Here is a 15,806-nt window from a genome sequence, read left to right as displayed (position 1 = left end):
GTCAGGAAATGACAGATGCTGGTGAGGATGCGGAGAAAGAGGAACCCTCCTACACTGTTGGTGGGAATGCAAACTGGTGCAACCACTCTGGAAAACAGAATGGAGATTCCTCTGAAAGTTGAAAATAGAGCTACCTTATGACCCAGCAATTGCACTACTGGGTATTTACCCTAAAGCTACAACTGTAGTGATCCGAAGGGGCACATGCACCGGAATGTTTACAGCAGCAATGTCTACAATAGCCAAACTATGGAAAGAACCTAGATGTCCATCAACAGATGAATGGATAAAGAAGATGTGGTATATATACACAATGGAATACCATGCAGCCATCAAAAGAAATGAAATCTTGCCATCTGTGACGACGTGGATGGAACTAGAAGGTATCATGCTCAGCGAAATAAGTCAAGCAGAGAAGGACAACTATCATATGATCTCCCTGATATGAGGAAGTGGAGATGCAACATGGGGGGTTAAGGGGGTAGGAGAAGAATAAATGAAACAAGATGGGATTGGGAGGGAGACAAACCATAAGTAACTCTTAATCTCACAAAACAAACTGAGGGTTGCTGGGGGGAGGGGGGTTGGGAGAAGGGGGTGGGATTATGGACATTGGGGAGGGTATGTGCTATGGTGAGTGCTGTGAAATGTGTAAATCTGGCGATTCACAGAGCTGTACTCCTGGGGATAAAAATATATTATATGTTTATAAAAAATAAAAAAATAAAAATATATATATATGAAGAATGATAAAGTGTTTTCCCCAAGAGATGGACCTTTGCAGCCCCCGATGATCAATAAACTTGGTGAGAGCAAGTTGTTTCTGTTGGTCTTCTGGGGCGGGGTGTGGTGCTTGTTGCACTGATTCTTAGGTGGATTTGCCTTAGTGGAAAAACTGCCTCCAATGAGCAGAGGTAGGGGCTTGTTGTAAGCAGCTCCGACTCCACTGGTGACACTATTTTGTTCCCTGAAGGCTTTCAGCACTGCTGGGCAGGATGAATAAGGTGAGGTCCCCCACTCTTCAGTAAGCCCTCACAGAAAAACAATTAATCAGTCTTGTCTCCCCAGTTTCCAAGACAATTCTGTCACCTGGCCTATGACCATGCATTTTTATCTTAGGCACATGACTGAGTTTTAAAACTCTAAATTTTAGGGACTCCTGTGGGGCAGACCCATGTTGTTCCTTCTAGGGGAGGAGGAGGCTCTCACCACATTTCTGCCTTTTGCTTGACCCCTCCCAGAAAAGTGGCTGCATTACTGCTACATAATTTATGGCAACACAGAGCAGAAAGCTGGCACCTAAACTCACTAAGTTGACTTCCCTGATACTACACCTGGGAACTCTGCCACACACTAGCACCACCTGCTCTTGAGACCCCAGGGATCCTGGGCCATGCTGTCGCACCCAGGATTCTGCCCTGCTTTGCCACCTGAGCACCTTTACTCCAAAAACATCCCCCACTGTAGGAGACTTCCAAAAGTTTGATTTTGCACTCCATTGATTATAATATTTTGTGGTATCCTCTTTAAGTAGGCTCTCACCCCTCAACTGTTACCTCAGTTATATCACACTGGATTCAAGTCTCTGCACCTCCTACCTTCCAAAGTGTGGTCATTTTGTTTTAAAGGATTTTATTTATTTGAGAGAGAGGAAGAGAGTGAACATAAGCAAGGAGCTTGGAGCAATGAGCAAGGAGCCTGATGAGGGAATCAATCCCAGCATCCCAGGATCATGAGCTGAGCCCAAAGTAGGCACTTAATTGATTGAGCCTGTGTCATTTTCATAAATGCAACATTTGTTTTCTCAGATCTCTTACTGATTTCTCAGGTGTTCAGAATGACTTGCTACCTAGTTGTATTCAACGGACAAGAAAACAGTGTCCCCTTATTCCTCCACCATCCTACTAATTGCAAAGAATTTTTAAGTAAATAATAAATTACTCACTTCTTCCGTATTAATAACAAGCTTGGCTAAGAAGAGACGGATATTTAATGATATCGATGGATTTCCTAGTTTGTCGTGAAGAAATTTCATCCATGGAGGAAGATTTCTTGGCACTGAGCCCTGAAATGATACATCAAGATTACCTTAAAAAGCAGAAGAAACTAACTTCACATTTTGATAATATGAGATGACATGAGAAACAAAAAATGTTTATTAGATATAGAATTTGGCATTAGATATTAAGTGTTTGTTCTACGATACCAATAAACAGTATTAAATTCAAGATTAGCAGAAACAAACCTCTTCTTTAGGTAGTATCTGATTTCTGTGCATGTGCTTAATCAGAGTTGTCATGGTCGCCATACATTCATGCTGATTGAGTTCATCCATCTCTAACTCTAGGACAGCATCTTGGACCAGGGGGTCTTTACGCTCCTAGGAAAAGGGAAGAATCTAATGATGCAGAGTACATTGCTAAAATTTTAGTGTATATGATATTCTGACTTTTGAGGCAGTATCATAAAACACACACTTAGGTAACAATGACAAATTGGTAATAATATCAAACACATCTGTTGGGTTTTCTTATTAAACAACTTAAAAAAACAAAAAACAAACATAGGACCTTATGTCTTCCTTACATTCTAGATACATATTTTCCCTCTGATCTCTATATACATGCTCACTCCCTCTGGGGTCATACATAGTTCATAGCATCCATGTGGACACATGCTGCTTTGTACAGACACTAAGATCTTTTCCAAATGTTTGTGTCTTGGGAGGCCCCAGAACTCTGAACACCTTGAGAACAACAGTTTCCATGATTCTTAGTTGCCACATTATGCAGAAAGTGGAGCTACTGAAACACAACTATAAGATAAATTTTTACCTATTTTTTTTTCTTAGTAAACTAAAAACGAGTTTTTCTCTGAAAAGCTTTGTAAAATCCTTAATTTGCCTTAAAATTTTAATCCGTAAAAGAATAAAACTTTTAAGCCATTGTTGATCCTAAAATTCTTAGAAATTATAGCAAAGGTAATCATTTTTTTAAGTGTAATAATGAACTGAAGTTTTACATACATGTATAGTAAATTGTACACACACAGAGTGGAACAATTTATCTGGATTCTTTTCCAGCACAGATCAGGCCCCACTCCAGGATAGCACAGGAGAGAATCAGTGTTCAGAGGATAGCAGAGGGGTTGAGGGAAAGAAGAGGTGACTCAGTGCATGTCAAAGAAACCAGAAAGGGAAAAACTTGAATGAAACATGGAAGGGAATCAGATATATCTGTGGAGCTCATGGTTTTACACACGTGTGTGCCTCTGAAAATGCAGAGATATGCGTCTATGTAGACATTTCCTATCTCAGTTCATGGGGTTAAGCTATCATTTGTGAACACAGATGCATTCAATTATCTCAGTTTGTAACATCAAATATTTGAGGAACTTCCTCATTTTCTTCAGAGGACAATGCAACAGTCACATCAGTATGGCCCCTGAGTCTCTAAGATAACTGAGGTAACTAAGAGAGTTATCTTTCTCACTGGAGACCCTTAAATGCAGTTCTGATTTGAAACACTAATTTCACAGAGACTGGCTAATGTGAATCAGCCCTTGGGAGAGAGCCTTCTTTCCTCCTTTCATCCTACTGATGAAATCCAATTGCTTATAGGATGGAAGGCTGGGCCTTAGATCCTGGAAATTCTCTAAAGGCTATTGCTGGACTACCCACAGAGAACTGGCTTCCCCTAACAATGAAGCCCCCCTTTCTTTACAAACGCCAATATATTTTTTAATATTCAAAATGTGATCACCCGTCTCAGAAAATGACCAGGGGTAGATTTAGGGTCTTGGGAACTGTATGAATAGCTTTGAACTCCAGTTGAGAAATCAAATTGACTCATTTCCTCACTCAGGCTGCTGTCTGCCAAATATGACAAGGAAGACAGATAATGAGGGCCACCTGAAATATAAAGGAAAAAATACATTTATTCAAACTGGTAAAAAAATGTATTTCTCTAAGCTCAAATGATACTAAAATTAAAAGGCATTGTTACTAAGGCTTTTATCTATCCTATGATTCTCACAGATTATCCAGATTAATAAACCAAAAGGAAATGGGGAAAGACCTTTAATTTTGTCATTATTGAGCAATTATCCTCTACTGTCACAGACAGAAAATATATTACACAGACAGTAATAGAATCTCCTTGCATTTAAAATTTTGATGGGATACACCTTGCACATAAGATACTACTAAAAAACTACTAAAAAACAAATAATCCACATATATAAGGAATTTATAAAACTGTTCAAATTTTATCCTTAAGGGGAAAAAAAAGCTATGAAGAAAAATTAAGCAAAATACTAAAACAAGGAGCATGTGGACCAAGAGCGTGATTATTTTAAATAGCAAAGCCAGGGAGAACTTCCTTCAAAGGTTAGTATTAAACAAAACACTGGTATCTGGGACTGAGATTATTCTAGACTCATGAAACATCACCAGCACTGGGGCCAAAGTGAGCCTGATGCCTATAAGCACAGGCACGGGAACAGTGCTGCTAGAGCAGAGTAAGCAAGGAGAGTGGCAGGGAGGCAGTCCACAGATCAGGGGCCTTAGGTAGCTCTATCCTCAGGGAGGTGGGAACTAATGCGAGGTTTGGAGCACAGGAGCAGCAGGAAGGGACTTACATTTTAACATAGGTTTCTGAATGTATTTAAATAAAATACAAACATAATCCATATGCCAATGAATGACTATGAACTGATCTTGCACTTTTTAAAAAAGCATACGATTTCTCAGCCTTCTTTGGCCATTCTGAGATCTTTCTATGTAGTTAAAAGTTTAGCTAATTGAATTTTTTTTTAAGATACAATTCTATTTGTGACTTAAAATCTTTTCAAACTCAATTTCAATGTTTTTGGATATTTAAAATATTTTTATTTATATAACAAATGCCACTTGTTACATAACAAATTAGAATCTTTCTCATCATTTTGAAAACATCCTACCTGAATCCCCATTAGTGGCTTCCCTGGCTTCTTTCCTAATTTCAATGTATTTTTTCTTTCTTTCCATAGGAACCTATTAGGCAAAACAAACACACAACTTAAAACTTCTTAGAATCATGATCACACACTTTCAATTTTAGTAGCAATTTGGCAAAAAATAAATTAAACAAGACTTTTATCAAATTTCAAATCACCAAAAAATATTCATAAACAAAGACAGGTGAGTACCCTTAAGAAATGCTTTTCCCACAGAGAACCTCACTGAGGCATCTGCCTCCCCTCTGTGCTCTGGGACCCAATGCGGGCTAAGCTCTGACAGCCACATGCCCAGATTACCAATAGTCTGTACTTGATCTATAAGCCTCAGTTTCCTCACCTATACAGTTATGGTATATCATAGACCTTACAGTACCTATTGTAAAGTTCAAAAGTAACATATAGCAAGTGAGCACATTTTTTTGTTGTTGTTCTTTGAACGTATACCTTGAAAAAAGTTCTAGTCTTGTTCCCAAAGGGCAAAAGGCAGGAAGCAATCATTTACATGAACTCATGAACCACTCAGACATAGTGAGGTCAGCAGCCATACATACTAACATGAGTGACAGCTCCTGACCTAGACCATGGTATACAAGCTCTGGCACTTTGCCCAATTCCCATTTCAAGGGGGCTGTGAAAGGCTGTACCTACAAACTCTCACCAGTCTCTGAGGCTGGCACGTCAAACTTAGCTTGACTAAAATCAAGCTTGTCACATTTACCACAGCAAGTTTTCCAATTATTCCCATGACTTCTAATCACAGCACCCCATTATCCTGCCAAATCACCCAAGCAGGGTCACAGCATCATAATTCTGTATCTGGATGGGTCTCAATTTCACTGACCAGAGGAATTTACTCAGCAAACAACTTCTGGGATATGTCCTAACAGCTCCTTTTATTGCCATTTTCTATCTTTTACTAGTTAAGAAAGGGAAAAATTAAGTTATGATCATTTTTTTTTTACAATTGCCTGAGACTGAACCTCAGGTTAAACTACATTAAACTGCCAGATTTTATAATTCAAAGCAGACTTAGATATTTAGATTAACATGTTCAACATATATTTTTTTTTTCTGTAAGTACTTGGTAAGCTTTTTAAACTCAGGAACACCATTGAAAAATTTCACTCACCTCAACTTCTATAGGAAATGTATAGCAGCGCTTCAGGTCAATCAGATTTTCCAAAATAAGCAAGTTCTGTAAATCCAAAGAGTCATATAAAAATATCTGAATAGTGGAGAGCCTTATTGCTGATGCTACTTACATACACACACACACACACACACACACACACACACTCAGAACTACAAGAACTACATCTTTAATATTATAAGAATGTGCAAATTATTATATAATTTTAATTTATATAATCTAACATGAAATCCCACAGCAACAGTGAAAATTTCAGAAGTCTACCTTTTCAGGTTTTTCACTAAAGAGAAAACCTTGGTAAAATTTTAATTCAGTGAAGACACAACAGATAACAGAAATGGCACAGTTGTATGCAGCACAGTGGTAAAGTCTTCTCCTCTCCAGCAACTGATTCTCACCCGCCATGTTCTCTGTAAATGCATCATAGCACAATCTGCAGAGTAGATCCAGGTTAAAAATTAATTCATATAACAGGGAAATCATTGCTCAAGCCCCCAAATGCCAGACAACAGTATCTCAATTCAGTTCAGCCTTTTCTGAGTGTCACGTTTGTGTATAGTATAGTAGCAGGTACTAGAAAGACAAGCAAGTCATTGAACCTATGCCCATCACAAGGCAAAGGCAGTGTCCAGGGATTTCACCACACTGTGGTAAGCATAGCAACAGCAACCAGCACAATATGAGGTGGAAGCAAGGAGGATGGACAGTAACCCAGGTGAAGGAGCCAACATAGGTTTTCAGAGAAAATACTGGAACTGTATTTTGAATTCTAAGTTAGTCAAAGGGAAAACATATATGAGGATTATGAACAGAAAGAAGAGTGTCACTTACAGTAAGTGTGCTTGGAAGATAAGGTGGGTGGCTGGCAATGAGCAAAAGGTGGAGAGGGGTGCGTTCCTAGAACTTGCCTGCCATGCTAAGGAGCTCAGACTTCATTCTGCAGGATGGGGTCTCCAAACAGTGCCCAGGTGACCAACTACTTTTGAAAACAGTTCTGTCAGAACATAGCCATGCCCATTCATTTACATATTGTTTATGTCTGCTTTCCCAGGACAGTGTAGTAGTTGCAAAAGACCATACAGACTGCAAAGCTGAAAACAGTTACTAGCAGGCAGGCCCTTTGAAGAAAAATTTTGCTGGTCCCTGATACTGAAGATGAAGTTCTTTTGAAGTGTTTTAGGTAGGAGAATGAAACTATCAGGCTCATACTGCAGAGGTACTATCATACTGGCAGCAGTATGGAAAAACTGAGAGAGACAAGCCCAGGAGCGGGAGAATAACTATGAAGGAGATTCACTTCAGTGGTTCACCAAAGAACACCAGCCACTACACTGAATGAAGGAAGGAGGATGAAAGAAGGGTCCCAGGGTTGGGAAGGCTGAGGAGATAAAATCCACCAGATTTGGTGACTGACAGGGTATGCAAGGAGACTGGAGAGATGAAGAAGGAAAATAAAACAGGACTCTCATTAGAGCAAATGAATGGATGGTGATGTCATTCCCAGAAGAGATAAAGTAAGAATTAGGGTAAGAGTTAAGTAAGGATAAGCTTGTTTGGGATATGCAAAATGAGACATGGCAATGTCTGTGTTCAATATTCACTGAGAGGGAACTTCATTAGAAGGTCAGTTTTGGAGAAAATGTATTTGGTTACTTTGTATTTTATAGAGTACCTGTTTGAACATACTGCCATTCCTTTCATTTCAAATTGCAGTCAGGAAAAATAAAATACCTTCATATTGTAAATTATACCATTAAAAATGTATCAAGCTATTAAGGGGGGTAAAATGGTGGGAAAAAAAAACAGTAAGACAGAAAAAAGTTTCACTCCTTACAAAAGATGAGTTTAGGTTAAAACATGCTACCTGCTACACTAAAGTCTATGTTAGTAGTTTGTACTAGAAAAAAAGCAAGAACTATAAAAAAACAAGAACTATAAAAACCCACTGTTTTAAATAAAGATTTTATTTCTTTATTCGAGAGACAGAGATCACAAGTAGGCAGAGAAGCAGGCAGAGAGAGAGGAGGAAGCAGGCTCCCTGCCTAGCAGAGAGCCCAATGCGGGGCTCGATCCCTGGACCCTGGGATCATGACCTGAGCCAAAGGCAGAGGCTTCAACTCACTGAGCCACCCAGGCGCCCCTAAAAACCCATTTTTAAACAAACTTAACCATTTATTCACATTATATACAAGCATAAAAATATATGCATCAAAAAATTAACGAATCAAATACAATGAATCAAATATAAATCAAATTAACAAAGTTAACTAAAATCTTACTTAATAAGTGTCTTTGTAAGTTCATTTCCTTCTGTAACACATGAGCCGTAGAAAACTTGATTAATTTTAGATTCTTTTGAGTGAACATCATCTTTTGAAAGACGAGAATACATGACTTCTAGCATTTTATAATAGCCCATCTTCTTAGTGATTTGAGTATCAAAGATAGATTCATTTAGCTAAGGAAAGGTAAGAGATGATTATCTTTGGTCTTATCAAACATGAAAAATAGTTTATTGAATTTATTAAATATTCAATTAAATATATTTAATACTCAATGCTCTTTACATAGATACTAATTTTAAGACAAATATTGAATCACTTCAATAGGAGACCACCCAAGGTCAGGAACATAGGTTTAAATATTTATGTGTTATATTAAGTGTGGCAGGAAGTATTGCACAATGTCCAAATAGTAAACTCAGGACATGAGTATAGGGCTTTTGCACAAAATCTTATCGAAGATATGAAAATAGCAGGTGAAACTTCAATGTATTAAAAAAACAAAATTTTGGAATCTTGGAACACTGAAAAAACAACAACAACAACAACTAAATTTTCAACTACTTACAGTATTTTCTAAAGATATCCACATCCTAATCCCTAGAACCTGTGAATGCAATCTCATTTACCTTTGTAAATCTAGACTTCAACACATCAATGGCATCCACCACAATTTTGCTGAAGAATTCTCTCAAAAAAAGGACTTTGCAAATGTGATTAAGGATCTTAAGATAGGGAGATAATTCTAGACTGTTCCTGTGGGCTGTAAATAAAACCACATGTAATCTTGTAAAAGGAAAGAGAGAGGGAAAAGGCAATGTGATGACAGAATTAGAGGCCAGAATGATGCAGTCACATACTAAAGAATGCCTGTAGCCATCAGAAGCTGGAGGGTGGCAAGCCCTGGACTCAGGGCCACTAGGGCAGGCACTGCCATAACAACACCATAAATTCAGCTCAGTGAAACTAATCTTGGACTTCTGGGCTCCAAAACTGGGAAAGAATAAATTTCTGTTGTTCTAAGTCACCAAGCTTATGATAATTTGTTACTTAAGATTAAGGAAACTAATACACATTCTGGTATCAAGAGTTGGATCTGCTCTAACAAATGGATGATAGGTAGAGGCTGAAAGAAATTTGCCATGCATGACAGAAAAAGCCAACTGCCTGTAGAGATTGCTGGAGAAATACCAACACTGAAGGCATTGTTGGTGAGGGCTCAGAAGGAAATGAAAAGCACAGCAGAAAAAGCTAAAACTGTCTTACAGAACTTCTCAATCATAGATACATTTTTGGTAGAAACTGGATATTAAAGTAGTTTCTGGTGAGGTCTCAAAAGGAAATAAATAACACATTTTTGGAAACTGGAGTAAAGAGGATCCTTGTTATACAGTGGCAGAAAACTTAGCTGAATAGTGTTCTATAGTTGCAAACACAGCAGAACTTGTAAGCCATGCATTTATATATTCAGCTGAGAAAATTTCCAAGTAAATTTGTTGAAGGTGTTTGCCTGCTTTCTTCTTTGCTGCTTATAATACAGTGTGAGGTGTAAGAGATAAATGGAATTAAGAACTGCTAAGGAAAAAGAACCAAAATGTGATGATTTGAGAAATTCTCAGTTTACCCAGATGGTAAAAGATGCTAATATTAGAGCGGATTCACTGTTAGAAAAGTGGGTCTGGAGAGAAGAACAAGGGTGTACGGCTGGTCAATCTTGAGCTACTGCTGAAGAAATTAAGCATGGGATTCATGGATGCCCTCAACCATTTCAGCAGAACCAGGAACAGAGACGCAATTATCCACCGAAGATTGGTGGAGGACTCTCTTGTCTAATAGAGAAAACCTCCAAGACACACAAAGGAGAGCTATCTTTTTTTTTTTTTTAAACATTGTATCAGAAGAAATACCACCAGCTTGGACTGAATGGGATAGAGACAAAAAGAAATGGGGGGGGGGGGAGGGCTCTTGTACTCTTTGAATTCTACAAGTAAGAAACAGACTGATAAAACAACTCAGCCGCAAATATATACTACTCTTCAAGAAAAAAGCAGAATGACTACAAGAATGAAGGCTTTGATCCAGAGGGGAGAACATAAAGCCACAAAGCATTATTCCTAGGTCTCAAAACCTAACAGAATTTGCCTGCCTGGACCTTGAAAGTGTTATGGAACACTAACTTCTTTCTTACTTCACTTTCTCCTTTTTGGAACAGGAATGAATATAACAGTCACCCCACCTGTCAAACCACTGTCTTCTGGAAACAAATTACTTGTTTTCTAGTTTCACGTTTCCACAGATGGAAAGAACTTTGCCCCAAGATGGATCACACCCAGAATCCCATCCACATCTGATTCATTACGATTTAAATGATGAAAGTTAGGATTCAGAGTTGATGATATGCAGATACAACTTTGGACTTAAAAGTTGATGAGTTAAGGTAATACATTTAGACTTTGGGGGATGTTGAGATGGGATAAATGTATTTTGCAAGTGGGAACATTCGGTGCAGGCAGACTATATTCAACTGAATAATATCTCCTTACAAATATCCACGTTCTAATCACAAGAACCATGAGTGTTACCTCATATGACAAATAGGATCATACAGATAAAATCAAGTAAACGATCCTGAGATGGGTGGATTACCCAAGTGGGTCCTAAATGCATTTATATATTTATAAAAGTGATTAGACACAAGGCAATGTGACCACAGAAGCAAAAAGAGGTATGATCAGGCCACAAGCCAAGGAATGCTGGTAGCCACCAAAAGCTGGAAGAGGCCAAGAATGGATTTGCCCCTAGGGCCTTTGGAGCCTCGCAACACCTTGATTTAAACCCAAGGATACTAATTTCTGGCCTGCAGAACTATGAGAGAATAAATTTCTGATGCTCTAAGCTACACTGGTGGTAGTTTATTATAGAGGAAACTAATGCAGATCCCTTGTAACTACAGATTGTTATCAAACTGTTGAGGTAATTCTCGTTGAGCAATAAAGATCCTCTGAGTGAACACACTGCAATTTTTAAGGACACTGTTCAAGAAGATCTGTCAATTCTTACTAATATTAAACTTAATAATAGATGTACTATACCTTTGTAAATCTAGACCTCAACACATCAATGGCATCCACCACAATTTTGCTAAAGAATTCTCTCAAAGCATTCAGGCTACAATGCCACAACAGGGTGAGGAGAGAGCGATCTACAAATGCTTGGCGAGTAACATTTGAAAGCAGGTCATCCCTCTTGAACATTCTGTATACCCTTTCCAAAAGGGCTAATTGTGTGACACATGAACTCCTAAGAAAGAAAGAAAATTATATGAACATCCCTGCTTTGAACTAATATTTTACAAGTGCCTACCCACATAACAAAATAACCACCAATGACTTTAAATCTAAAATATAAATGCAACATGGGGGGTTAAGGGGATAGGAGAAGAATAAATGAAACAAGATGGGATTGGGAGGGAGACAAACCATAAGTGACTCTTAATCTCACAAAACAAACTGAGGGTTGCTGGGGGGAGTGGGGGTTGGGAGAAGGGGGATGGGGTTATGGACATTGGGGAGGGTATATGTGCTATGGTGAGTTCTGTGAGGTATGTAAACCTGGCAATTCACAGACCTGTACCCCGGGATAAAAATATATTATATGTTTATAAAAAATAAATAAATAATGAAAAAAAGTATTATATATAAAAACCATGAAATACAAGCAGCATTTGTACATGAACCATATTATTGTACTCATCCCCAGAAATCTTCATGCCAAACTTAGGCATTAAGAAGAATTGTTTTCATTTACTTTCAAATCTGATTTTTTTAAGAAAACATCTGTAAGGCTTTGGGAGAGTCTGAAGACAATCACAGTTTCAGAATTTGAAACTCAGGAGGTATAATTTAAAAATTCTAGTGTGTATTAAGGAGGGTACGTATTGCATGGAGCACTGGGTGTTGCACATAAACAATGACTCTTGGAACAATGCATCAAAAACTAATGATGTATTTTACGGTGATTAACAAAGTGTAGTTAAAAAAAAGAAAAAAGAAAAAAGCTAGTCTCTTCCTAGTAATAATTTGCAATCCCCATGTCCTATACAGAGATATATTCATCTGGCCCTTTATATTCTCAGCTGGAATATAACATATTTGAACAATCTCTGTAAGATTTTTGTCTATAAACCAAGAATACAGAATTAGTTTCCTCACCTACAAAAATACGAGGTTAAGACTAAATGATCATTAAAATCCTGATACCGAGTATTCAAACACGAACCAGGGCAAAAATGTTTGATTTAGAAGTAATTCAATCAGGCTCAGGACACTACTAGATGCTGCATGGGCTTCTGTAATACTTATTTGGGCACTAATCTTAGATTTAAATCCTTTTGAGGAGCTTCCTGATAATGAGCACAGCAGAGATGCACAGACCTAAAACTCTTCTAGAGTAAGCTAAAAGGAGGAAGAAAAGAAAAAAATTCAAATCTGATTACAAAAATGGGTCAGCAAGACACCTAGGTGGCTCACTTGGTTAAGTATCTGTCTTCAGCTCAGGTCATGATTCCCTGCTCAGTGGGGGGCCTACTTCTCCCCTGCTTTGCTCTACCCCTCTCTGACAAATAAATAAATAAATAAATAAATAAATAAATCCTTTAAAAGAAAAAAGTCCAGCAGATAGTTTATTGAACATGAATGCAAGTGAGCTTGAAATAGATGAATATATGCTCTATTTCACTCGTAATGAGAGAAATATAATAAATTATAACAACACTGAGAAATTCTTTCTCACCTATAAAATTGGAAAAAATCCAAATGTTTGACAATATACTCTATTGGCAAGACTGTGATGAAACAGACACCCATATGCCGGAAAATGCAAATAATTATAGCCCCCAAAGAAGGGATACTGTGAAAGCTGGCAAAAGAACACATGCATTTACCTTTAAATTATGTTCAGGAATCCACTCTAAAGATACACGGGTCAAAAAAAAAAAAAAAGGACATATACATAGGGCTATTCACTGTGTTATTTTTTTTTTTTTCCCACTGTGTTATTATTTTTAACAACAAAAGATTGAACCCAAAAGTCTTTATCAGTATGGGGCTGCTTCAAAATACTATGCTAATTCTGCACAACAAATAATTACCCAGCTATTTTAAATAAAAAATGATTGAGGAAGATCTTTATGTATTGACAGGGAGTGATCTGTAGAAGATATGATGTGGAAATAAAGGGGGGTGAAGAGGAGTAAGAGAGGGGACATGGACAAAAGCAAGACTCTCAAATGCAGCTCATTACACAGTTATGGCTTCCAAATCATGTAAATATTTTAAAAACATAAAAAAATTTCTAAAATCTGAATATTAACTAAAATAAGCATACCTAACTAATTGGCTTAATAACCACATATTGAAAAATATTTTACCAAGTGATTTCAGAACATAAACTTTCACTGTTTATCCTAGAGTATATTCTAGGTAAGTTACAATTAAAATGACCACAATTTTAAACTGCACACATACAAAAAAGTCCTGCTGGAATTTTGAGAGGGACTGCATTAAATTTACGTATCAACTTAATGCCATGTTAACAATATTGAATCTTCAAAGTCATGAACATAGACTGTCTCTCCATTTATTTAAATCTTTAATTTTTTTATATTCTTCAGCAATGGGTTGTAATCTTTAGTGTACAAGTCTTACACTTCTTTTGTTAAATTTATTCTTAAGTACTTTGTTCTTTTTGGTGCTATTATGAGTGTAATTCCTAATTATAGTTTTGAATGTTTTCTGCTCATATATAGAAAAACAATTGATTTTTTTTAAGAATTTATTTATTTATTTGACAGAGAGAGATCACAAGTAGGCAGAGAGGCAGGCAGAGAGAGAGAGGAGGAAGCAGGCTCCCTGCTGAGCAGAGAGCCCGATGCGGGACTCGATCCCAGGACCCTGGGATCATGACCTGAGCCGAAGGCAGTGGCTTAACCCACTGAGCCACCCAGGTGCCCAACAATTGATTTTTTAACATTGATCCTAGAGCCTACAAATTTTATAAAATTGTTTATTAGTTCTAATAGCTTTCTGAAGATCTTTAGGATTTTCTATCTCATGCCATGTGTGAATAAAGACAGTTTGGGGGCACCTGGGTAGCTCAGTCAGTTGAACTTCTTTTTTTTTTTTTAAAGATTTTATTTATTTATTTGACAGAGAGAGAGAGAGATCACAAGTAGGCAGAGAGGCAGGCAGAGAGAGAGAGGGAAGCAGGCTCCCCGCTGAGCAGAGAGCCCGATGTGGGGCTCGATCCCAGGACCCTGGGACCATAACCTGAGCCGAAGGCAGAGGCTTTAACCCACTGAGCCACCCAGGCGCCCCCCGTCAGTTGAACTTCTAATTCTTGATTCGGCTAGGTAATGGTCTCACGATCATGGGATTGAGCCCCAACTCAGGGTCTGCACATAGCTTGGAGTCTACTTGGGCTTCTCTCCCTCTTCCTCTATACCGTACCACTCCAACCACATGTACATATGCTATCAAAAAAAAAAAAAAAAAAAAAAAGAGAGAAGGAAAAGAAAAAGAGTTTGCTCCTTTTTTTCCAATTTGGTTGCCTTTTATTTCTTTCTCATGCCTGACTGCACTGGCTAGAACCTCCGGTATCACACTGAATTGCTTTCCCATGTAAGAAGATTTTAAATAAACATTTCTATTTATTTACTTATTAAAGGTATACTCAGGGCGCCTGGGTGGCTCAGTTGTTAAGCGTCTGCCTTTGGGTCAGGTCATGATCCCAGTGCCCTGAGATCAAGCCCTGCATTTGGCTCCCTGCTCAGCGGAAGCCTGCTTCTCCCTCTCCTGCTCCCCCTGCTTGTGTTCCCTCTCTTGCTTTCTCTGTCAAATAAATTTTTTAAAAAATAAAAAAACCAAAAAACAAAAAAACCCCGTATACTCAGATTTTCTATTTCTTCTTGAGTCAGTTTTGGTAATTTGTGACTTTTTAGGAAATCTGACCACTTCAGTTAAGTTGCTGAATTTGTTGATATGATGTCATTCTAATATTTTCCTATTATCTTTTTAATTTCTGAGAGGTCAGAAGTAATGTTCCCTCTTTTATTCCTAATTTTCATGAACTGTACCTTCTCTTTTAGTCCTAGTTTGTCCAGCTAACAGTCTATCAATTTCGTCTGCCTTTTCAAAGAACCAGTTTTGGTTTCACTGATTTTTCTCCACCATTTTTCTAATTTCGATTTCATTACTTTTCACTCCAATCTTTATTATTCCCTTCCTCCTGTGTGCTTTCAGTTTAGTTTTCTTCTTCTTGATTTTAAGGCACAGGCTTATATTTACTGATTGAGGATATTTCCTTTTTTTCTCATATAG

The 15,806-nt window shown here is 37.8% G+C and overlaps 1 protein-coding gene across 4 annotated transcripts in view; it reads right to left on the bottom strand.

The window, feature by feature from the left end:
- The window catches only part of PRKDC (protein kinase, DNA-activated, catalytic subunit), a 241,144-nt gene that overhangs the window by 121,026 nt on the left and 104,312 nt on the right, over window positions 1-15,806 (bottom strand). For all 4 annotated transcript variants that reach the window (XM_044245625.1, XM_044245626.1, XM_044245629.1 and 1 more), the window contains 8 exons: window positions 11,523-11,730; window positions 8,428-8,606; window positions 6,413-6,581; window positions 6,128-6,193; window positions 4,960-5,032; window positions 3,762-3,910; window positions 2,246-2,380; window positions 1,946-2,065 (listed from right to left, as the gene is read on the bottom strand). In XM_044245625.1, coding sequence (XP_044101560.1) covers window positions 1,946-2,065; window positions 2,246-2,380; window positions 3,762-3,910; window positions 4,960-5,032; window positions 6,128-6,193; window positions 6,413-6,581; window positions 8,428-8,606; window positions 11,523-11,730 — 1,099 coding nt within the window. The remainder of the gene's footprint in view (window positions 1-1,945; window positions 2,066-2,245; window positions 2,381-3,761; window positions 3,911-4,959; window positions 5,033-6,127; window positions 6,194-6,412; window positions 6,582-8,427; window positions 8,607-11,522; window positions 11,731-15,806) is intronic.

Source organism: Neovison vison, chromosome 4, assembly GCF_020171115.1.
Source record: "Neovison vison isolate M4711 chromosome 4, ASM_NN_V1, whole genome shotgun sequence".
In the NCBI taxonomy this organism is placed as follows: Eukaryota; Metazoa; Chordata; class Mammalia; order Carnivora; family Mustelidae; genus Neogale; species Neogale vison.
This window is presented reverse-complemented; position numbering and strand designations above follow the sequence as displayed.